The sequence below is a fragment of the Phalacrocorax carbo genome, chromosome 2 (genome assembly GCF_963921805.1).
Source record: "Phalacrocorax carbo chromosome 2, bPhaCar2.1, whole genome shotgun sequence".
Classification (NCBI taxonomy): Eukaryota; Metazoa; Chordata; class Aves; order Suliformes; family Phalacrocoracidae; genus Phalacrocorax; species Phalacrocorax carbo.
In genome coordinates, this window is record NC_087514.1 from 138,080,089 (window position 1) to 138,103,727 (window position 23,639).

Here is a 23,639-nt window from a genome sequence, read left to right on the forward strand (position 1 = left end):
GTTGAGCTACTGATCTTCCCATGCAACCTGTGAAGTCTGCTTTCAGCTGTATCAACACTCTAAACCAAATTATAATAGGGTTCCTTGAATACTAGCATCAAGTGAAGAATCCACATGTATCATGGGTTAGACTGCAGATTTGTGAGCATCTACAGACTTCTCTCGGATATTCCCATCTTTCTCTTTCTCCCTCATCTGAAAATAAACATTATTTGGGGGGTTGCTTTTTTTTTTTTTAAGGGTTGCTTATGCCAGTAGCATCCAGCCCTCCACTTTTCCACTTTGCATTAAGCATCCAAATCAACTAAAAGAGAATATACACATGCAGTAAAAAACACTATTTGCATACTTTGTGTTATAGGACTGAGCTTAAAAGACCTTTTATAACTTCAAAACCGAAGTATAGTTTGCAGAGCACCAATGGACAATTTTGAAACACCAGACTGATTAAAAAAAAAATATTTATACACTTCATCAATCACCCTTCTCATTTTTACCCAGTTTTAAATTACGGCTAAACTCAATCATTCAGTTTCTCCATTCTTCTCTGGTACATCCACTGCATTCTTTATGATTGTTAAAGTGTCTATGCATGCTTAATCACCACAAATTCAAGAAAACATTATATTTAAAGTGATTTGGAAGCATGTTATTTAAATTTTGCACAAAAATAAGAGTAGTAGTATTAGTACTGCAAATGAGAAAAAGGAAAATCTTAAAGCTTATCACCACAACACTGTATTTCTGCATATGCCACATTTTGAGCATTTATCTGTTATTCAATAAGAGAAAAACATTATTTTATTGTCAACACTTAAAACAGTAGAGACTTTACTAAAAGATTAAATTCGGCTATCTGTCACGAACAATGATCAAGTCAATATCTGTGCTTGCAGAACAGTTAAATTATTGAATTCTGCAATTAAGTAGCAACATGATTTGTTACATTGGTTCATTACCCAGTAACTGTTATAAAATAGCAACAGTGCTCTAAAACTCCCCTTGTGACAGAAACAGAGCTCTGCATAATAGACTAAAACTACACTAAGGAAATAAGCGATAACACTGTAGGAACTGTTTAAGAAATGTAGTCTTCCATTACATACTGAGATTCATCAATAAGAATTAAAATAAGAAGCCAGAATGTTTCTTTTCATTATAAAAGTATTCTAGAATCAAAGGACAAGTAATGTGCAGAAGTACATTCACAGACAAGTTTCATTAGATGTATAAGATGTCACATACCTCACACATAAGGTAACTCCATTTTCTTTATAATATGGTACCAGCTTTAAGTAGAACTCCAGAAAGTAATTTTTAAGTTCTAATAACACAATCTTCCCTGCATGGCAGAAAAGCTACTTTTAAGCTATTACATTAACGTACAAACACGCAGCCCACTGATATCATAGAGCTGATGCATAATTAAGCCTTTTACAATTCCTACAGACTTCTTAACACATTAACATCTTCCTAAATGTACTTACTAAAAATTACCTAACACTATAGAGGCAGTAATACTTCAATAATTTTTACCCAAGTCTTGGGACCCAACAGCCGAAGTTTAAATTTGATCTAATAATACTTAACAAAATGACATACTGAGTCCCATAATTAATTAGAAACCGCTCGCTAAGCTGTATTTTCTGCTAAGGGTACACAAGTATTTTAACTAAGAATTTTTCTTATGTTTGCTAAAAAGAGTCATTTGCTTGTTTTGGGTTGTTAAGTGAAAACAGGAACCGAAGGACAGATCAGATTTTGTCAATGTAACATCCATACGGATAATACGAATCTGCTGGAACAGTTGCATTCATTAAATGTCTGTAAAGTTACAATCTATAAGTAAGGTGACAAACCTTGCATCTGGTTTTGACACCAAAAATCAATATGTATATGAAGAGACCTAAATTCCTTTAAAAAAACCTAGCAATGAAAGTTCCTTGCAGGCCAAAAATACATAGTGAAGCAAAAAATTACTAGTAGCTCAATTTTTAAATAATGAAAGTTCAAAACCAGCAAAATAACTCAGAACAAAAAATAAACAATGATGAAATACACTTGTCCTTATTCAAAGAACAACGGATAATACAATGATGATGTTTGACATCAAGATGCCAGATGTGTTCAGGAGCAGATGTAATGTTTGGTTTTAAAATGTGCAAGGAACAAAAAACCCCCTTTATTTCACTTAGTTGAAATATGAAGGCAAAAGCAGTTTCAGGACAAAACCCTATTGTAGAAATATGTCATTTTTGCTAAAACTTTGAATTTCAGTCCAAGTAGGTTTTCATTGTCCTAAATACACTTAAGATCATTATAGCATTCACCTGGGATATGAAAGAGTGTGAAGTCTCCGCCCAGTCCAAACCAGAGCAAGGATATTAAACTATTCTCCCATAACCAGTGCTCTGACCACAGCTGGTAGTTATTCCACAAGAAATACCTCAGTCTCTTCTGTGAGTTGCTCCCCTTCTATACGTACACATTAGAGTATTTATTGTACTAGAGGTTTACTAATTCTGCAGCCTAACTGCAGCAGGTCAAAATTGTTCCAACATACTGTGAAACAAAAAAAACTTCAGTAGATTACAGTTTTTCAAGAAATTGAAATCTACTTTCCGGTTATTAACTAGCAACCATAATGAAAACCCTGGCAAAGCTGAGGAATGTTGCTCACCCAGTAAGCATCTGTAGTATCAAAATTTAAAAAAAAATTTTTTTCAAAATTCCTCAATATACTGACTTTATTTTTTCCACTTGTTATCACAAGTTGCAATACTAACCACCAGCAGAAAAGCTAATTTGATCAGATTAACACCAGGTTTTTAAACAACAGAATGCTATACACACCTTGGCAAAATTTAGAATTGTGGATAAACAGATTATCAAATACATTCAAGCAAGCAGATACAATTAATTAAAACTAACTAAAAAGATAAACTTGCAGTTCTAGCCCACACTTTCAGCAGCTTTCACTTTCCAGTTTCAAGTAACTTTAAGATAGTGATGCTATTTTAAAAAGATTTTTATGACTCTTTAAGATGCATAGACATGGAGATTCGAAGCTGCTGCTTGATAAATCTTTCCATTCTAGTATAAAACAGTTAAGCTGATGAGCAAGAAAAATCCAACTTTCCGGTATGAATAGTTGGGAATTGCCAGCGTTGGAACAGAAAGCAATGTTAAGGGCTCCCTACAAGTAAATCTCCCAAGCAACATCAGGATGTGATCTTTAGGTTCTTTCTAAAAGCACCACAGTTGTGTAGATGGTGTGACTACCTAAGGATTGAAAGGACAGAGAAAAGCATACACATCTGGTAAACGGCATGTTTTGTTTCAGTTGTTATCACTGCACCTGTGACCTATTCTGCATTAAGTCAGCCACCTGAGCCATCGACTGGAAAATATGTTGAAGAAAATAAAACAACTTTTAAACACTGCTTAAAATTCAAGATGCCTTTCCTTAATGTTCACAAAAATTCTGAATTTTGGATCTTTAGAATACCCAAGAGCCCCTTTTCAACTAAAAACTCATTAAATCCTCATGTTTGTATATTCTTAGATTACTTTACCACAACTCCGTGTCAGCCGCTTCTGTGAATACCTTACACTAAACGATAACCTTGGTTTAGTATAATATTAATCTATGACTGTAAACACATGAAAGTTAAAACTCTCACAACATTTACTGTTCCACAAACTGCACCTACCTATTACGTTACAGCCAAGTTGTCTGTTGAATGTATGTAATTTTATACAGAAAACACACTTTATTATTCCGTTTTTAAAGTCATTGTACTCTGCCAATAGATTATTTTTTATGTGATTATCATTAAAATGAAATTGCAAACACTTTAAAATGCTACCATTAAAACAATTGTTCTGAAATATATACCACTGAGGGAAACAGGAAGAGAGACTGACTTCTTGCCTTGGCTGCATCTGTTTCTCCCTGTCTCTGGGAGGGTAATTTTTTGCCAGTCAAAAAGAAAACCTGCATATACTAACTACATATACTCTGAAACATGATCTTATAAAGATCACAAAAACATGACCTTTAAGGGAAACTGGAGGTTTGCAAAAATAAATGCTGTGAGATCACAGTATTTTAAATGGTACATTCAATCCTGAATTGGACCTACGCTTTAGAATAAAGACATTAATCAATTCACGCATCATGAATTCAGAGCAATATTTTTGTTTAGTAAATGCAGAGTACTAAAGTACATGATTTCACAAAATGAATTTTTACACCAGAAAGCAGCAGACCAGGGTAAGCAGCAAAATTAAAATACAGAAACGTTTTACTACATAAACATATATATGGTGACTACACTACTGCTTTTAGCAAGAGAAATTTTATTCCCTTCCATACGCATCACAGTAAAGGAAGAATCAAAGACAGGGGATGGAAAAGAAACAGCTGGAAAAATTTAGAACTTCTCTCTCAATTCACAGCAACTAACCCAAAGGCAAGGGCTGGGAAGTGTACTACCTGCAGTTATGGTACATGCTATGATGTACACCAGACATTTTCTTCAGACACGCTGCAATCAATATGTCAAAAAAACTGACACCACAGTTGGGGGTGTCCTGCTATTACAAGGTCTCACAACAAAAGCGTTTATCCAAAATGACAGATTAGTGCCTAAAGAAGAATTTTATAAAAAGAAATGAGAATTATCTCCACATAGAAGTAAAAACTCTGAAAAACGGTACTACTACAAATTCAACAAGAAATATTTTTTTTTCCTTAGCAATGTAAATATTTTTCTTTTTTTTTTTTAAATAAGAAAAAGAATAGGTTGACATGTGAAACGAGAACAATTCTTTAACTGATGAACTTCTTAATTAAATACAGGCTGTTTAGACACAAAAGATGAATGCAAAGTATAAAAGTAAATATTAAATTAGCATTACATGTAGGCTTCTTACACAGTTTTAGAGGCAGTTACAGGTTTCTGTCATTTTGAACCAGTTATTTGTTCCACAAAGTTTATAGATTTTTGGACATGTGTCTGAGAAGCAAAGATAGCTTTTGGACACGTGATGTAGGCCACGCAGGTGATATGAACATCACACAGCTAACAGCTGCACTGGAGAGGAAACTCAATTTATACCAATCTCAAACTTGTTGGTAAGACAAGTAAAAGCGTTTAAGGGTCCACAACACTAGGTCTGAATCAGAATCCCTCTCTAACTCTTGGCCATGTTGCTGTGTTCCATGTGAGTGCTGGCAGAGTTGCTCCCAAAAGAGTTATCACCCGTCCTTTCCCACGGAAGACCTCATGTAATAGTTGATTCACAGAAGTGAGCAAATCAAATTTAAATCGTCCAAATTATCTATTTTACTTTGTTGCAATAACAACAAAAGGAACATGTACACATTGTACTCTTTATATCAGTGGGACTACAGGAAATCTTTGCCTATAACACTTTAAAAAGAAAAATGGCAGCAATTACTTTTAAGACAGATTTTGAACTACTAAAATTCAAGTGCCTTTTGAACTATGGAACTATTTTCCTGTGGAGGAGAGTCAGGTATAATCTTACCTTTTCCAAGGACAAAGGTTTACTAAACTAAACAAAATGGGGAAGTGATCTTTTGGGGATTTTTAAGGCACTCCTCTGGAATAAAAAAAAAAAAAGTGCCATCTTTTTATTCTCTAAAGGCAGAAGATAATTTTTCTACCACAATCATTCTGCACTTTAACATGACTAACTGTACAATCATTAAACAAATCTTACAGAAGAATTTTCAGGAAGCTCCACAGCTTAAGGGGGTAGATGTATTGACTGTATATATTGTTCGGGGTATTCTCAAATAGTCATTCATGACTATCATCAAAAGATGCTTTCATTCAATTTTTCTTTTCTCATGAGTTTATATTAGGCTGTGCTGGGGGGGGGGAAGCTATCAAGATTCTGTAAAACTAACTTTTAGTAGCTTACCGCATCTCAAATCAAATATATTCTGCAAATTACTTTCCAAAAACTTCACGGACAGAGGAAGGAATTCTGCAAACATACCAAGACACCTAAATTTAGGAGTCTAACACTAGTTATAGTCAATGAAGACCTGACTAACGCCCTGAAAGACATCTAGAGTGTGATTCAGCTCAATTGTAAATTAAATCAACTAAATTGCCCTGTAAGCTCCACTGACAGTACTGATTAGCTCTTCAAAGGACTGCAACAGGAGTTCAGGAGTTAAGAGTACACATTGACACTTAACATAAGGCACCTGAACCTGAGGACAGAAATTCCATCCTCAGTTTCCTAAGTGATATTAAGCAAAGAACTGAACTACAGGTCAATGCATGAAAAATACTGTTTTGAAACAATTTTCAATCCAGTGTGTGAAAACAAAAGGGGAGCAGGGGATCAAGAAAAGCACTTCCTACCTGAAAAGGCATATTAAACAGCTCCAAAGAATTTTAAAATTATTGGAGTTACATAAATTAAATAAATGCCTTTTATGCTTTTGAAGAATGAAAGTCTACCTTCTTTTAATGTCAAGGATTGAAGTAGCACATCTAATTTTCCTGGGAAATCTTAAAAAAAAAAGTGAAGCCCCCAAACGGTACAGGATATGAGAAATGCTAAAAACAAAAAGCACGAAACCTTATTAATGAAGAAAAAAACAGGTTTTGTTTTTCAGCAAAATAGGTATGCCTCACTATATCTACCTGACCTTCCATCTCAAGAGAAAGAACACCACCACAAAATACAGCCTCACCTTCCATGTAAGGCTGTTAAAATTCCACACGCTCACCTCAAAATTATTCTGGAAGTGTTTCTTTTTTAATGAGACCTCCTGCATTTATAATACACACATAGACTAGATTTTGAGACAATCAGAAAAACAATTATTTGAGTATGTTTTAACTTTAAAATTTCCCTGTTTCAAATTGTCAGTGAAAATAATGAGGAAGTTCAAGGCTCGCTGTTTTCACTTGTAAAGAAATGCCATGGACAATTCCTTTCTCCTCCTCCTTCCTGTGTCTCTGCCTTTTTGGTACAGCAAAACTAAATGTGAAAAACCCTCCCCTTTTAGAAGGACTCCTATTCTCATGATCTTATATGACAGTTATGCAATCAAATTCATATCCTGAAATAGGTAAGACAAAAATATGTCTAATATCCTTACGCCCTGAAAATACAATCTATAGCTCCAGTATTTGCACACCATGATTCATTGTATAGGTACCTGTAGACTGTGTCCTGTCCCACAGTTTTATATAGTTTTTAGTTGCTTCACTGAAGTAAGAGATGGATGTTTCACCACTAAAAAGGATCCATGTAGTATTACAAAAAAACTACCTGCCAGAGTTCAAAGGCTCCTTTTTTTTTTTTTTTAAAAAAGCAAGCCAACATTTTGTTAAAAGTAAAGCATATGCTTTCCTCCTGCAATGAGAATGAAGGGTTGTGTTACCTTCATGCACCGTTATTCCACAGTTGTCACACTGGATTATTTCATCAGCATCTTCACTGTTATCTCCAAGACAAACGCAACAAATCAAAATATGGTCCATTTTCTGGGAGCTCCAATTTTGAGACTTCTCAAGGATCAATGAATCCTAATATTAAAAAAATGAAGACGCATGGATTATGCCAGGAACTTCAATTTTATTTAAAACAAACAAAAGATCTGTTATTTGATCAATTTTGAACAACAAACAAAAAGATGGAATATTATTTTCACAAGAATTACAGCTTCTTTGTTCTCAAAACCTTTAAATACTTCATCCACAAATATAACAGCTGGAAGAAAGGATGGATACAATCTGATCTCAATATACCTATAGGTCTGTTAAGATCCAAAGGCCAGAGTAAGGTCTTATTTCCTCAGACAGAAACATATTTGTCTTTAAATCATTTATGTTCTACAAAAAGGAACAAATACACACACCTAAGAAATTATTTAAAAGCAAATAAAAATGCACCAAGGCCAAAGGTGACCTTCAATTATCCCAATATTCAGAAAAGTTGCTTCATTTTGTCAAAATTTGCACCTTCCCAAAAAAAAGGTCACATGGATCTGAAAAATCTGAAAATAAATAACACAAGCCTGCCAAGTCTTCACTTACATAAAATATAACAAATTATCAACTCAGTTGCATTTTGTTGTAATGCAAATGTATGTCTCTATGCAAAACCAAATGATTTATTAAAGCTAGAACAACTTATTTTCTTCTGATCATGTTCTGCAAATCCTTATTCCTGTATAAGTACATTGTTCTGTTTTGCAACCTTCAATGTGAACTACACCACTTAAAAAGAATGTGGCTTCTAATAGGGAATCTCTCTAAGGAAACATAGAGAAGTATTTCACAAACCAAATAGAGCTGTATGTAATTTTGTTCATAAACACCATCTAGGCTTATTTCATTGTGAGGTACAGCCACTGTCTTCTGCAAAGTTTCATGGCTCCCATCCATTTTCTTTTACTTTTATACTAAAAGCAAATATTGAGTTTGAACTACCTTCATTGGTGATATGAAGGCATAAAAGGAAGTGTGAAGTTAGGCACACTAGTAAAAAATAATCATTGCAGGATAAAGAAATAGTAATAGCTTCATAGCAGAGGCTATGCTACAGAACTTTAGGTTCAAGCCTAAATGGCATCCATTCAAAACACCAGAGATCTGAAACAATTCCAAAACTGCTGTGGTATCCTACCGGGGGCGAGGAGGGGGGGCCGGGTGTTGTGGAAGATGCCCTCTCAAGCCTCTTTTTCTCATTCCAGCCCCCCCCCAATTTATGACATAAACATAGCATCAATCCTGTGCCTGTGCAGCTTAAGCAGATAAAAAGTGTCATGAATGCTACCTGAAGTAGCATTCTTCCTTAAGGATCTTAAATTAAACTCTCACACTAATCTATCCAATTATTTCATTATAGCCTCTCAGTCTGACACAGTAAGTCTCCACACAAAATTTTCAATGCATCATTAATAAAGTTTCTTTGTCCCTTAGTTTTAGCTGGACAGATATTTGGGGGCAAGGGGCGGGGGGGGGGAATCTTTGCTTGATGCTGAGTTGCTGTTGCTTAAAGCAACATAAAGGGGTGAAATCATCTTACCACCCAAAGCTGGGCTCAAATATTTCACCTCAAGTAATAAAGGTGGCTTGTCATAATGTTTTTAACCTAGAAAAGATCAAACACATTCTTCCACAGCAGTTAGGAAAAGCTTCTGGATCTCCCATCTATTTTCTCTAAACCACATAAGGAAACATAACCTATAAAAAAGAAAAAAAACTCATCTAGAGGTAAAAATGAAAGATTATACAACCATTCACACAGTCATGCTTGCTTACAGGAAGGCCGCTAATTGTGAAAACCATAAGATTCTTCCCTACAGAGTTCAGACTTGTGGAGCGTTTCTTCCAACATCCTTGTAGGACAAAGTTGCAAAGCATTTTGAGGAAAGCAAGAAATTGGTACTTATTTTTAAAAAAAGCCTGTGGCCCATCATTACTCAGAATACCCACATTTAGCTTACCATTCACATTACAGGTAGGAAAATGGCAGTAGATACTCCCTAACTTTGGCAAATTAATTGTGCAATGGCACAGGCTTCTCAGATGCATCTTGCAACTGTACAGAAATCTACTGTATTTTTTTATTACTGCTATTTCTGACAGTACCTTCAACTTAAAAATGTTATGTGGCTTCGCTAACACAAGTTTAAAAGAAATCTGACATCTCTACTGTTACAGAAGCCCACGGTCTGGTAATTAGAAACAAAACAAAAAAACCCCCACACACCCCACAAACAAATAAAAAAAACCTATAACTTTAAATTAAAGGAACAGAATTGCACTGTAAAAACACTAGAATAACAACAGCTGCTCAGGCATTGAGAACATATGCAAACATGGGTGAAAAAAAAAAAAGAAACATTGATGGAAGGGCATAAAATTTGGATCTAATGTTAAGATCCCCATCCATTACGGTTCACCTGATGTGAAGACATCCAAAAGGTCAAATTGAGCAGCAGAATGGCTTATTTTCTATGCAGACATGGAGAGGGAGTGATCTGGAACGTGTGCTGCTCTCCCCTGCTTAGTCCATGTAAACTCCTGAAAGACCCCATCCCTGACCCTACTTGTCTAAAGCATGGGAACTTTTACATAGAGATGGTAACTGCTGCCAACTCCAGAACGAGTCCTGTTCCCTACCCAAGTGAGAGAAAGGATTTCAGCTGAATCACAACATAATTCCCATTTCTGTGGTATTCGTGAAGAAAGTGAGCATTTCAAACTATTTACCTATACACTTCTAACTTTAAAGGAACAAAAAATATTAAAAATAAAATAGCCACCTCATTGAGAAGAATCCCATAGAGTGGTAGCAATTATAAAAACAGAAAAGCACCATTTAACTACTAATGATGCTTGACCCTAGAAAAGAAAGCTAAGTTTGTCTTCTGTGCTTAATACAATAGAAAAGCACATAGTATTTCATTACAGCACAGGTTAAAATACTGTATATCCAGGCCTCAAAATAGTTTTGTAAAATGTAGTAAAATAAATAAGAATCACCAGAAACAAAAACCAAACAACCCACCCCTAACACCCACCCCAACATCCACTCCCAAAAAGTAAGTAAAGGAAAGGAAGAATGCATATTAAGGACTCTCGTACATGTTCAGAGTTAATTACCTGAACATTCTTTCATAAATTAATTATGCATGCAGACATCTGGTTTTCTAAGAACTTAGCTTCTGCAATGTAATGAGATTTTGCTAGACTTGTCTGCTTGACAGCGTTTGGGGTTTTGTGGTTTTTTTGTGGTTTGGGGTTTTTTTTGTTTGTGTTTCTGGTTTGTTGGGTTTTTTTACTATTTTAAAATATTGTAGTGGTGGATAGTATACTGTTGTAATACAGTTGAGTATCAATCTAAAAATTAGTCTATGATCCAGTCTACAGATACTCACTGTTGCAAGACTTCTTGTTAAAGACCTATTCACAAACAGTACTTTGCTTTATATGCAGTAAAGATAAATTATCAGTTACAAAATCACAACTTCAACTTCAAATTGTCATTTTATCTTTTGATCAATATCCTAAATCCAAGGCAAGAATAGACTCAGAGGTCCATGCATACCAAGAAGCTTCACAAAAGATATATCAGAGGCAGCTCTGGGTTCCTGAAACAGGCCTAATTTTCCAAGTAAATGGAAATTATGGACATATTCAAGAATACATCCCTAAGAGTGTAGACTAACACCTCCATTCTGATACAGGAAACAACTCCGAAATAAAATTGCCTATCTCTATTTGAAGTTCTGATCATCAGCATTGGTTGAGCACTTTCAACGCCTGAGCCAAGAGAATACAGGTAACAACACTAGAATTACAGAGCTAGGCAATGAAAGAAGATACCTATACAAAAAGTAAAAAAAAAAACCAAAACCCCTGAATTATGCTTTCTCTTTCCCCAATCCCAATTATTACTAGTAATTAAAACAGCACAGCTCCTTCGCAATCATATATATAAAATACATAACAAAGTATTTGAAATGGAGACAACTGATTCTTCCAACACTGTTTATCTCCCTGTCATTTTATACATTAAAATAAAGATTAAATGGAACAGAACTTTAAATAGAGCCATACCACTATCATTTATCAAATGTTATGTTGACATTGCAATTATTTCCTGAGGACTGAATGTAGATTTCACAGCTACCCTTTTTACTTTGTTCAAAATTTTGCTACTGCAGGACATGAAGTCAACTATCCTGACAACCTGATATCTTAATTTTTCCACAGGCACAACCTTTAGGCAACTGTAATTGTGCATAGGAAAAAAGAGTTGTATTATTACATACTTAACATATAATTTTCAAATTTTCCAATTAGAAGGTATTTAATACAACAATAACAGTTCCCAAATACCTTTTAGTAGTGTAAGAAATCACTGCATTTGTGAGCATTATAAGCAAACCCAGCATAAATTATGATTATCCTATTTGACTTTAATCTCAGTGTGCGTATTTCTCTATTTAGAATTCTTCTATCAGTGAACTTAATAATAAGACTTCGATATTTGTCACAAAGAATGGCTAGAATAAAGAATAACCTATCATTTAGCTATTTTATGAATACGTCACAGATGCTTTTAACTTTTAGAACATTATGGATATGCAACACACTAAAACAGAACTAGAAGCCTTGCTAGTATATGTTGATTTGCATACTGGACCTCCTGTTTGCTTTAGAACTAATCCAACCCCCACTAAAGCCAAGAGAAGTCTCTATTGACTTTAGTGGCATTAGATTGGCCAAATGGTCCAAGCAAGGTTATTTAATATGCAGTGCCTATTTAGCACAATTTTGCTGCTTTGCTTATTCCTGTAAACACAATTCTAGCCAAGCAGTTTAACTGTTCAAATTAAAAGAATAGCTACTGGGGAGTAGCTTCCATTTTTCAACAGATATATTATAGAAAGTTGGTTGCACTACCTCATTACTCTTGCTTTGTGAAAGAGCCAGGCTATCATTTGTCAATTCCTCATCATCTGCATTATTCCTGTTAAGAACTTTACTCCTCTTCTTCTTGGATCCTCCATCACTAGCCGTGCTGCTATTATCTTCTTCATTACCTTCCTCATCATTGTCATCCTCATCACTTCCGCTCCCATCATCTTCATCATCCTCATTATCTCCATCACTCCCCTCTTTTCGCAGGGCATTTTTTCCTTTTTTTTTCTCAGCAGTTGGCCGCCAGTCATTGTCATCTTCACTATCATAGTCATCCATATCATTTAGTTCTTCCATCGATACAAAATCCAGCAAAGGTCGGTTCCTCCGCAAGTTCCATTTTTTGGGTTCATTTGTTTGCTCATCAGCCACAGCATCAGGTTCAGCTGCTTTCTCTTTCTCTTTCTTCTTTTTTGGCTTTTCTTCTTCATCTTCTTGCTCTTTCTTTTCAGTTTTAATTACCTCTTTGTCTGCTGTTGGCACCTCTTCTTCAGTGGAGCTTTTTGGCTGTTGCTCTTCTACTTTCTCTTCTGCCGGGTCCTCCTCCAAGATATTTTCTTCTGATTCAGTACAGGAACCTTCACCACTGTCCTTTGATGCATCTTCACTCCCATGACCACTTCCTTCAGAATCTGTTGAGCATATGAAAATTTAAAAAACGTTCCGACACAAATGTACCCCCAAAAATAAAATCTGTTGAAGCAAGCTGTTAAACAAAAGAATGATGCATGTTCCTCCCTCATAAGGTATTCCACCTATTTTTTTCAGCTGGTGTCCAAATACTGCTATTTCGAGTGGTATGTTGAGAATCTGTTAAACATGAGTGCATTTTAAGATGGCAAAAAAAAGATGGCAGAACCTATTAAATGAACATTAAATGTTCTTCTGAACTGCAGCTTATATTAACGAAAAGCAGTAGCACAGAATAATTTCCATGTGAAGTCACATCTTAAAGAAAGAGCTTTCCCATTTTTAATTTCTGGAGGTGTTTTCTAAATCTTCAAATTAAATTAGCTAGCAGAGATTCCACCCCACAGAACACTAGTCTACGACTAGCTGGTAACTCAGTTGTTACTTCCATGTAATGGTTGATTTTACCTTTTTCTGCGTACACCTGCACATGGAAGTATTTGATGATATTATATAATTATCAATAAAAATAAACAAAAAATTCAATCAGCACTACTACTAGTAGTCAGGATATTAATGTTATCAGACCCCTTACAAGCTAATAGAAAGTAAGTTTCCTGCAAACTTCCTAACCTTTACAGTGCCAGAAGAAAAAAAAAAAGAGAATACAGTAACACAAGTTATTGTACAATCTTTTCAGAAAAGAGTAATTCAGTTACTTCCCTATGCCTACCAGCCTTAATGGTAGTGATGGAAGTACAACATAATTAAGTTTTGAAATAGTAGATCACTCTTCAGGTATGCTTAAGAAATAAAAAACAGTATTAACTAATATGCAATCCAAAAAATTATCTTTAAGTTACAATAGCTTTGTTTGGATACACATTCATAGACCTGTTAGAGTGGGTCCAGAGAAGGGCCACAAAAATGTCTAGAGCCCTGAAACACATCTATAAAGAAAGGCTGAGAAAGTTGGGGTTGTTCAGCCTGGAGAAGAGAAGGCTCCAGGGAGACCTTATTGTGGCCTTTCAATATATAAAAGGGGCTTATAAGACAGACTTTTTACCAAGGTCTGTAGTGACAGCAAAAGGGGGACTGATTTCAAACTGAAAGAGGGTAGGGTTTAAACTGGACATAAAGAAGCAGCTTTTTATGATGGGGGTGGTGAGACCCTAGAACAGGTTGCCCAGAGAAGCTGTGGATGCCCCATCACTGGAAGTGTTCAAGGTCAGGCTGGATGGGGCTTTGAGCAACCTGGTCTAGTTAAAGATGTTCTTGCCCACAGCAGGAGGTTGGCCTAGATGATCTTGAAAGGTCCATTCCAACCCAAACCTTTCTATATTTGCCAGCTCTCACAATCACTTTACAAGTAACTCCTAACACTAGACTCTCATACTCAACATTTACATTATAGATGAAATGCCATATGTATGTTTAAAATGTATTTTTGTATCTCATTTCACAGGTTCTGAATACCAATGTGCACTACTTGTCTCCATGTAAATATAGTATAGGGTTTTGGTGTGGTAAAATTAATTTAACTGTGTTTTTAAGTTATGCTATACCATTTTCTTTTGGCTTACTTCCCACCACCATTCCATGACAGTAATTTGTTTGGATGCTTTAATTGTGCTGTTCCATTTCTAAATATGCTGAGACTTCCCATGAATTTAAGTTTCCACTTCATTTTTAGGGGGAATCTTAGTCTAGGTATAGTTTGATCTTTAACAGCACTTTAAATTACGAACAGTGATTCTTGTACATCAGTACTACAGCACTGAGAATACTCTCTAGTTGCTTTATGCCACAGAAACAACATAAAGCAGAGAACAAATAAACGTTAGTTACATTCACTTCTCTCCTTCAAATTCTCTTCATACTCTGCCTGCACATTATGCTTTGTACTCTCCTTTCCACATGCATGTACACACCAGAGATACCTATAAGGTAAGGGATATCCCTCTGAATGCATCCACCACGATAGGCACTTTTCTAGAATGAGCTATTCTGTGATAACAGCTATTTTTGCAGGTGTTCTTCTGTTAGATGAAGTTTCAGTTAGGAAGAGGCTGTAGTATACAATTTTCTCCTTGAAAGAAATTCTTAAAGAATGGCTCTTTCAAATTGGCCACCCTATCATGTCATTCCCTATTGCACAGAAGTCAAGCTACTCTCAGTGAAAGATGGGGCCAGATACACCAACAAACAGTAAAGAATAGAGTTCCACTGAGAAACAAATATGAGAGGTAACAGTTGTGAGAAAGGCATCATTTATTTATGTACACCTTATATATCTTTAGACCTACAGAGCACAACAGGTGGTGGCAGTCAAATCCAAAGAGGGTAATTCTGAGAGGAATTCTCCAGGACAGAACATCATGCTCCAAAATTAACGTAAGAAAAAATGTAATAAAGATAAACAAAAGGACTACTAATCTCCACATCAGTTGTGGAGTCTGGTATTATACACACTATGCACAAGACTTCAGGGGAAAGCTACTGAAATCTCCACAGCAGTTAGAAAAATCCTCCCAGCGTTTTGCAGGACCATTTTATCAGCAACTTTAAACTTGGTACTCTGTAATGGTTTGTTTCAGGTTGTTTTTTTTTTTTAACATTCTAAGAAAACCCATGTATACAGAGAGTAAGTGCTACACTACATAAGTACATGGCCACCAGCTCACAGAAGACAGACTGATACGTCAACACAGTATTTTGCTGAACAAGCAGCTCTGTAAAAAGCAGATTTATTGCTTGTTTTTAAGTGAAGTCTGAAGGATAAGCTAGTTAAAGGAAATCATGGACTTGATTTTGGGCTTGCCTCTTCCACTAGCAAAGCCTAACCCACTCCAGATAGCAAAAGAGAAACATCTGGCAGCATTTTGCAAAGGGTTTGTTTTCTGGTTTGTTTGGGGTTTTTTTTGGGGGGGTGGGGGGGTGTTTGGTTTTTGGGGGTTGGGCTTTTTTTGTTTGGTTTGTGGTTTTTGTTTGTTTGTTTGTTTTGGGGTTTGGTTTTTTTTCACCGAGTCCTGTCTGGTTGAGTTTTACCCAGGTGCTCAACACTACAAAGAATACAATCCAGGATCCTGGAATGTTGAAAAGGAATTTTAAAAAGCTGAAAAACGGAGCATGCAATCAGAAAAAAACTACCATGTCTGAAGTTATTCCTACTAAATAATATTGTTCAATAATAACCTACAGGTATCATGTGAGAAGGCATCCAGCCCACAGCATGCTCCACAATACCCTCTTTTCAAGAGCAGTAACAAAAAAGAGGCTACGAGTGAGGTTAATTCTTTTGGAGGTTGAAACCACTCCATCACCATCACCCTGTCCAGAGGTCCCTTTGCCTCCTTCTCCCAATCACAAGGTGGACAACAGATCTTTGACATGGTAATGTGAAACCGCCTGGGTGTCTCTGCTAAAACACCACGTTACACACCATGTACAATCCCTCACCCAGGCTGCCTGCTATCTGACAGAAAGGGAAAGTGGAAAGCACTGCAAAAAATCTTTGTTGACAACAGCTTCTGCCCATAAACTCCCTTACAATAACAGCTCCAGAGTCACAAAAAAACTCCTTTGCACATGTACTTTCTATACGTCTGATCTAGAAATTGCAAATAATTTTAAAGACTCCAAAATACCTTAAGGAAACGCTCATATTAACTAGAAAGTTCTGATATTAATAACTAGACATAAAAATAAGGCAAGAAAACCTAAATCATATATGGAAGATGTGGACTTTTAAATTGCCAAAGGCAGAGTTGTGTAACTGGTAAATTCCTGCTCACATTTGTCTATTAGACTAAAGGCCCAGAGGTCAATTATGGTAAGACCGATATTAACTATACTGAAACCAAGAATTGAAAAGGCTTAATACTTCACTTTCAACATAACTTCAAAAAAGAGAATCTAGCATCAGTCAGATATAATGGCTATGCTATTTGACTGAGTATGTTGATTAAACACTGCTAGACTACTGGCAATTCAACACTGGTAATGCTGGCATTTTAAAAAAATTGAACTGTCCAAAGTAACATAATAACATACCAAAAAACCCAACATAGATTAAGATATTACTACTTTAAGGAGAGAAATTCACTTCTCAAATTACATTTTGGAAAAAAGCATCTAAACTCTGTATTAACTGCACATGTACACTGGGCAGAGTAAGAAATGAAAATGATCTGCAGTTACACTTGTTTCAGAAGACACATATTTAGTTGAATAGAAAAAAGGATGGAAAACAGAAATAAAAGCTATTTAGTAAGCAGCTTCCTCACTTCTACACTAGCAGTAATTACATCACTCAGCATTTCAGTAGATGTCTATTCAAGTCATAAAAGCACTCAAAACTAAAGGTTGCCAACTTTGACTTGAGTCATTGGGAACTGCCTTATTTACACATATGTAACAGACAAAACTGATTACCCTACCTCCTGAATTTGCTTGACATTTTCCCAGTGTCCCTGTTTTTAACGTTATCAAACCTCACTTGTTTGGGATGAAGTATTGCATGCCCCATGACTTCCTTCAGCAAAGCTGTAGTCCTAAATAATCCGTAAAGTTAGATTCTAATACTAATTATTGAATAGTGAGCTAGATTATACCTTTTTCCCAGAAACACCTAGGAGTTTCAAATCTCTTACAAGGAAAATGACATCTGGGAGACAGCTGAACAAGTGTCTGGGACATGCTAAGTTTAAGTCTTCAAGGCACTGTAACAAGTACATGCTCAAGAAACACGTGAAACATCCCATCCTCACTGAGCATGTCTAGACTCCCAGGGGTGGCCAGGCTGCAAACAGACCATTCCACCAAGATGGAGCTACTGAAGCACAGAATAACCTTCTCCATGTGGCAGGAAATACAGAAGAGAGGGACATACACACAAAAAAGAGATGCAAGAGAAAGTAAAGCAGCAGTAGTAAACAGCAGCCCATTAAAATCCTGTTCAAAACTGACTGAACAGGTAGAGTGATGCTGAACCGATCAGGAAGGGTTCTGTAAGGGACAGACAAACTGCAAAGACGAGGCACGAAGAGTCACAGTAGGGGCAAAACAGAAAAATAATGTCACCCCATCACTAAATCCACCGTGCCCAGACACTGGAAAAAAAAGCCTAAATTTCTGTTACATTACTCCTCTGACATCAGTAAACACACGTAACAGAAACCTCAGTGTTTCCAAAGAGAATGGAAGTTCAAAATGCTCATCAGTCACTCCAAAGTGTTACTTCAAGCGGCAGACTTCTGTATGGATACGAGATCTCACTCGGGGTAAAGATAACCCAAGAGAACATAATGCCTTTAATTTTCTCAGTAGGAAAAGCCCTTTGGAATTCCACTCTGAGGGACTACACATTACCGTTGCAAAGACAAACCTGAAGCGATTGTAACAATTAAGACTGTAAAATTATGTGATAATTTACTAATGATTAGCTATGCAATATTTTCTTACCTTAGCGTCTACTGAAACACCCTACAACTTTCGTGATGCGCATCATTTAAGTTTATTCTCAAAAACAAGTGTATTAATTTCTTCATCAATATTTCAGTAGCATTTATCACTGTAGCATTTTAGTACTTTGCAAACATTTCTTTATATTACAATATCCTGTACAGGAAAGCAAAAGTGGAATCTCCATTGTACTAAGAGGAAACAAATTACAGAAGATATTTGCAACTTTTTATTGCTAGATCAAGTCACAGGTTTTTCAGAATATCCAATATATGCGTTTATATAGATCACTACATGTTTTAACAGAGCTCCTATGACCTCAACTGCAATAATAGTACATAATATTTCTGCAAGTCAGGCTCCACACTCAATACCAAAAAACCAAAACATTTACGAATGTCTAAAAATTTGAGTCTAGGAGACTTGTAGCAGAAGTAGTGAGAGAATCCAGTTCTTCAAGGTAGCATTCAGTTACAGTCTTCTTAGCTACACTGAGAGAGACAGACAGTCCTTAAATTCACACATCATTCTTGTTCAGGAACCACACTACATTTCTCTGCATCATTTCAGTTTCAGTATATGGGCTACCAAAACTGACTGACTTCACTGAGAGAGAAGAAAAGTGGTAAATCCTTGCTTTGGAATCCTGCTGGTAATTATTACTATATGCTGATTTCTGACATCAGTAGATCTCCAGCTGCTTTCATTAAATAAAAAAAAAAAGGAAGGAAAAAAACACCAACAAAAAAACTGAAGTATGCTCTATTTAACTTAAAAGCCAAACTTCAAATGATTCATCTGTATTGTGTAACATATTATTAAAAAACTTCAGTTGAGTATATTACAGTACCATCATTTCAAGTCACATATTTGTAAGCTCTGACTCCAAAGGGACAGTTTTTTGACTAATCCCACATTAAGATTACATATGACCTTCTTACTTAAGGAACCAATTTTTCAAGATGTTTATAAAAAACAGAAAAATATAGTACTTTAAACGATGGCAGTACTACTTGCTATTACGTAGAAACAGATAAGCCATTAAAAAAATCATTCAACAGTAACATAATGAAAAGCCCACAGGCCTGAAAACTATTTACATTAAGTAAATTTATAAGAATATTACAGTTCTAAAATCAGTTTCCCTAAAGAGATGTCAGAATGATGAGCTCTTTAAAGTGGAAAAGGGAGTAATTGCCTGTTGGTGCGACGTAAATCCAAAAGAAAAGAAATTAACTACACTGTAAGTAAAGCCCATATCTTCTATGGACTTTTCTGGGTGGAAATGGAGGTTAGGTGATTAGAAATATTTTCTGTAGTGAAAAAAAAATTTACCAAGGCATCAGGACTGAATACAAAAATTCAGGAAAGCTGATTCCTTCCTAAAAGTACTTAATACCAACTTCTTAAATCCTTACTGCATCTCATATTCCCAGAAATCTGACAAAACAATAAACATGAGTAAAAGCTTAATTGTTCAGGGTTCAGTCCTCCTAGACCTGCACAGTATTGTCTACTAGCATGCATCACAACAATGTAAATCTCATGCATATGGATGCAACATAATCAACCGGGAGTAAACAACTTCAGAATTCTTTTAATTCAGTATTTAAATAGTCCTTTAACTTTTACCTTTCAAAATTATTTTCTTTTTTTAAAACGCCTACACATGCATTTGTGAATGAAACAAACATACATTGCAGAGCTGTGGAATTACCATACTTACAGGGTTTTTCGGAGTGCATGAGTAGAAATTGTGGTCATTTTCAATGTAGAAAGATTGTTTCTTTCTTCTGACACATCTATTTCCCTTTGTATGCAAACTATACACTGAAATTCTGAATTCAAACAAATACTAAATACTGACTTGCAACAGGCTGCACATAAAGAGACCTCTACAGTTACTGAAAGAGGAAAGGAAGCAATCACCCTGACTGTAATGGAAAAATACTCATTATGCCTTGAAGGCTGAATCCACAGTGAAAAAAAGGGAAATCTGTTTTCTATTAGTAACAATCCAGAATTTGTCTAGTAGGCCTGATTGTGTATGTACACAGACATTCTTTATAAATATGTCACTTTGAAAATATCAATTTTACTTTTATACGTGTGTGTGTGTAAAAAAGTCCCTTTATTTCAGCACTTCTTCCACCTGAATCTAAATGGACTAGGTACAACCAAATTTAAGGCTATGTTATACCAGCTGCATCTTAAATCAGCACAGATGTTCTGTTTCCAATGTCCTGCAATTATTTAACTCATTTTATACATAAGAATTGTTTCTTTTTTCTTTCAACTTAAGAGGTTATATGTTTAATAGCTTTATATTCCCCAACTTCTCCAAACCCTCACAACCTTCTCCTTTCACATTGAAAATCTTTGAATAAAGTGAAAAATGTCAAACTCTGCTGCTGTTTTAAAGCGTTTTTACTAAACTTTAAATTTTATTAAACAGAACATTAATTTCTACAAGTGACAGATATAGATTCTGAAACGTTAAAACAAAGCTCTATGAGATATATGAACACAATACAGTAATCAGAAAAACATTTTGTAATTAGAACTTGGGTTTTTCTCATACGCTTGTTTCAATTCAGTGTTGCTTTTTTAAGGGAAAATACATCCAATTTCCTCAAAATGAAACTGAGATTGAAATACATCCAAGGCTAGACACTGAAACCCCCCAGATGTGTACATACGGTATCCTAAAAGTCAAAGAGGATATCAATAACAAATGAAACCTCTGCATTTAGGCATAGTTGAGTCAGGAAGCTTTATTCATTATTTTTAATTCATTAATGATTGTCTTTTAATCAAACAATATATTGCTCTGGATTACATGTCCATCTCCCATACTCCATTTCCAACTCTCCTTTTCCCTTAAATCCTGCCTACACTACTGTTCCAGAATAGACAGTTTTTTCTTTGGGAACTAAAAATCATTTCCTTTTATGGCAAATTGTCTTCACAAAAGGCAGTGTCTTTACTCAGAAGAAAGGATCAAAAATCCCCAAAACAAGATTGAAAAAGTAGATGAAACAAGCCCCCAAAAATCTTAGCATGATATTTGCAAGACAACATCAGCTTTACTCTCTTAAGTCACTGCAGCCTTCTACAAGATCAACCAAGGAAAATGTGTCTGAGCTTGGGGGGGGAAAAAAAACAAACCCAAGGAGAATTAGGGCATATCTTAAAACTGACACTGGTGAAATGATCATTAAGCATTTTTAAGTAAGTAAATTAATAAGGAGGAGCTTGCCACATGTTAAAAAATAAGCCTTTAAATGGAGATGGGGAATATTTTTCCAAGATACATTTATGTGAAAACACAGGTCAGCATCCCCAGTGCAGAAATAACAAAGTTATGTTACTTGACAAGCTGTCATAATACTTCCCTTACAACTTACACATCCTTCATCTCTTCACTTATTTCCCTGAGCATATGCCAACGTGCAGTTTATTCACAAACATGGTCCTGCACCTTATTTCCCTTCCCTCCAATATACCTGAATTTATTCGTTTTGTTTTGGCACCTTGTTTACTTTTAGTTTCTGCAGATGTTCACTGCAGATACAAGAATCTGCACACATAGAACAGACTGCAGAACAAAAACACCCTGAGTCAAGGACTTCCTTCTAGTAGGAAATGCATACACCTTTCTGCATAGCTATCTGAATGGACACGTTAAGTTTGCCTATTATAAAAAACAGTAAAAACCTGAACAGATTATCTTTCTGCTTAAGGCTTTCACTCACCGAGTGGAATTAACCTTGCGAAATAGACAAGTTCTCAAGGCCACAACAAACTATTATCCAGACTGACTGAAAACAAAATTACTTTAGAACATTCTTATTTCAATACTAAATGCAACGAATATTTCAGAAGTTATCTCTACACTGAAAATATAAAAACCAACAAATATACCTAAGGTAGTCAGCACAGGTGCCACACAAATGCTTCTGCCGAAACTTGTTTGATAATCACGAGTTTTCTGTTTAGAAAGAACTAACTGCAACTGAAGTACTGTATGGACGCTTTGTTTAATCAGCTGTTTCTTATCCGCAGCATAAGAATTTACAGTTATCCAATCGAGTCACTGAACTTCAAGTGCCTCCAAGTCCCAACAGTTCACAAACACTATTCTGTCTCCCATATTATATTAAACACGCAACCATAAAACAAAAGTGAGATAATTCTGAACCAAGGAGATGAGGAAGCATATTTACCTGAAGCATCTCCAACTTTAAAATCACTGTCATCAGAGCTATCATAATCTAAAGCTTCCAGCAGCGAAGCTGCCAAAGGCTTTACTTGTCTCCTCTTCGAACTGCGGTCCACTGCAGGAAAAAAAAAACACAGTATTGTTACTGGGTGGCATAATGAGAATTCAGCACCGTTAAAGGTATTTAAATGAGAAGGAGAGGCAGCACGGCGGGGACGGGCAGGGACGGCCTCCGCCGCACCGCCGGGGGCATTCCTTCCCGCCGGTGAGGGAGGGAAGCGCGGCAGGCGAGAGGGAAGGCTTCGCCCGCAGGCAGCCGGGGCTGCCCGGCGGAGCAGCCGCGCTCCCTTCGGCCGCCGGGACGCACCACGGCACGGCACTGCACCGGCCACGGCTCGCCGGCCCCCCGCGGCACCGGCAGGGACCCGGGGGCGGCTGAGCGGACACCGGGGCCGCCTGAGGCCCCCGGCCCCAGCAGCACCTCCGGACGTAGCCCCTCGGCGCGATCCCTCGGCGCCAGCGAGGAGAGGCTCGGGGTGGGGGCGGCGGGGCGCCTGAGGGGCGGCATGGTGCGCCCGCCCGCCTCGGGAGGTGCGCTCCGTGGGCACCCCGGCACAGGGCCGGGAAGAGCCGCCGAGGATCACTTACTAAAGCCTGCGCGGGCGGGCGGGGGCCCTCGGGTGCAGCGCCGCGGAGCCGCCGAGCCCCGGGCCCCTTCCCCAGACAATGGGCACGGCGGCGACCCGGATGCTAACTGCCGCCCGCCCGCGGCGGCCCGTCCCGCTGCTGCGCCTGCGCGCCTGCCCGCCGCCGGCCCCGCGGCGCATGCG

The 23,639-nt window shown here is 36.9% G+C and overlaps 1 protein-coding gene across 6 annotated transcripts in view; it reads right to left on the reverse strand.

Moving 5' to 3' along the window:
• The window catches only part of PHF14 (PHD finger protein 14), a 166,491-nt gene extending 142,852 nt beyond the window's left edge, over positions 1–23,639 (reverse strand). For all 6 annotated transcript variants that reach the window (XM_064444533.1, XM_064444531.1, XM_064444532.1 and 3 more), the window contains exons 1-4: positions 23,458–23,639; positions 22,814–22,924; positions 12,477–13,126; positions 7,439–7,583 (exon numbers count right to left, since the gene is read on the reverse strand). In XM_064444533.1, coding sequence (XP_064300603.1) covers positions 7,439–7,583; positions 12,477–13,126; positions 22,814–22,924; position 23,458 — 907 coding nt within the window. In that variant the 5' untranslated portion in view covers positions 23,459–23,639. The remainder of the gene's footprint in view (positions 1–7,438; positions 7,584–12,476; positions 13,127–22,813; positions 22,925–23,457) is intronic.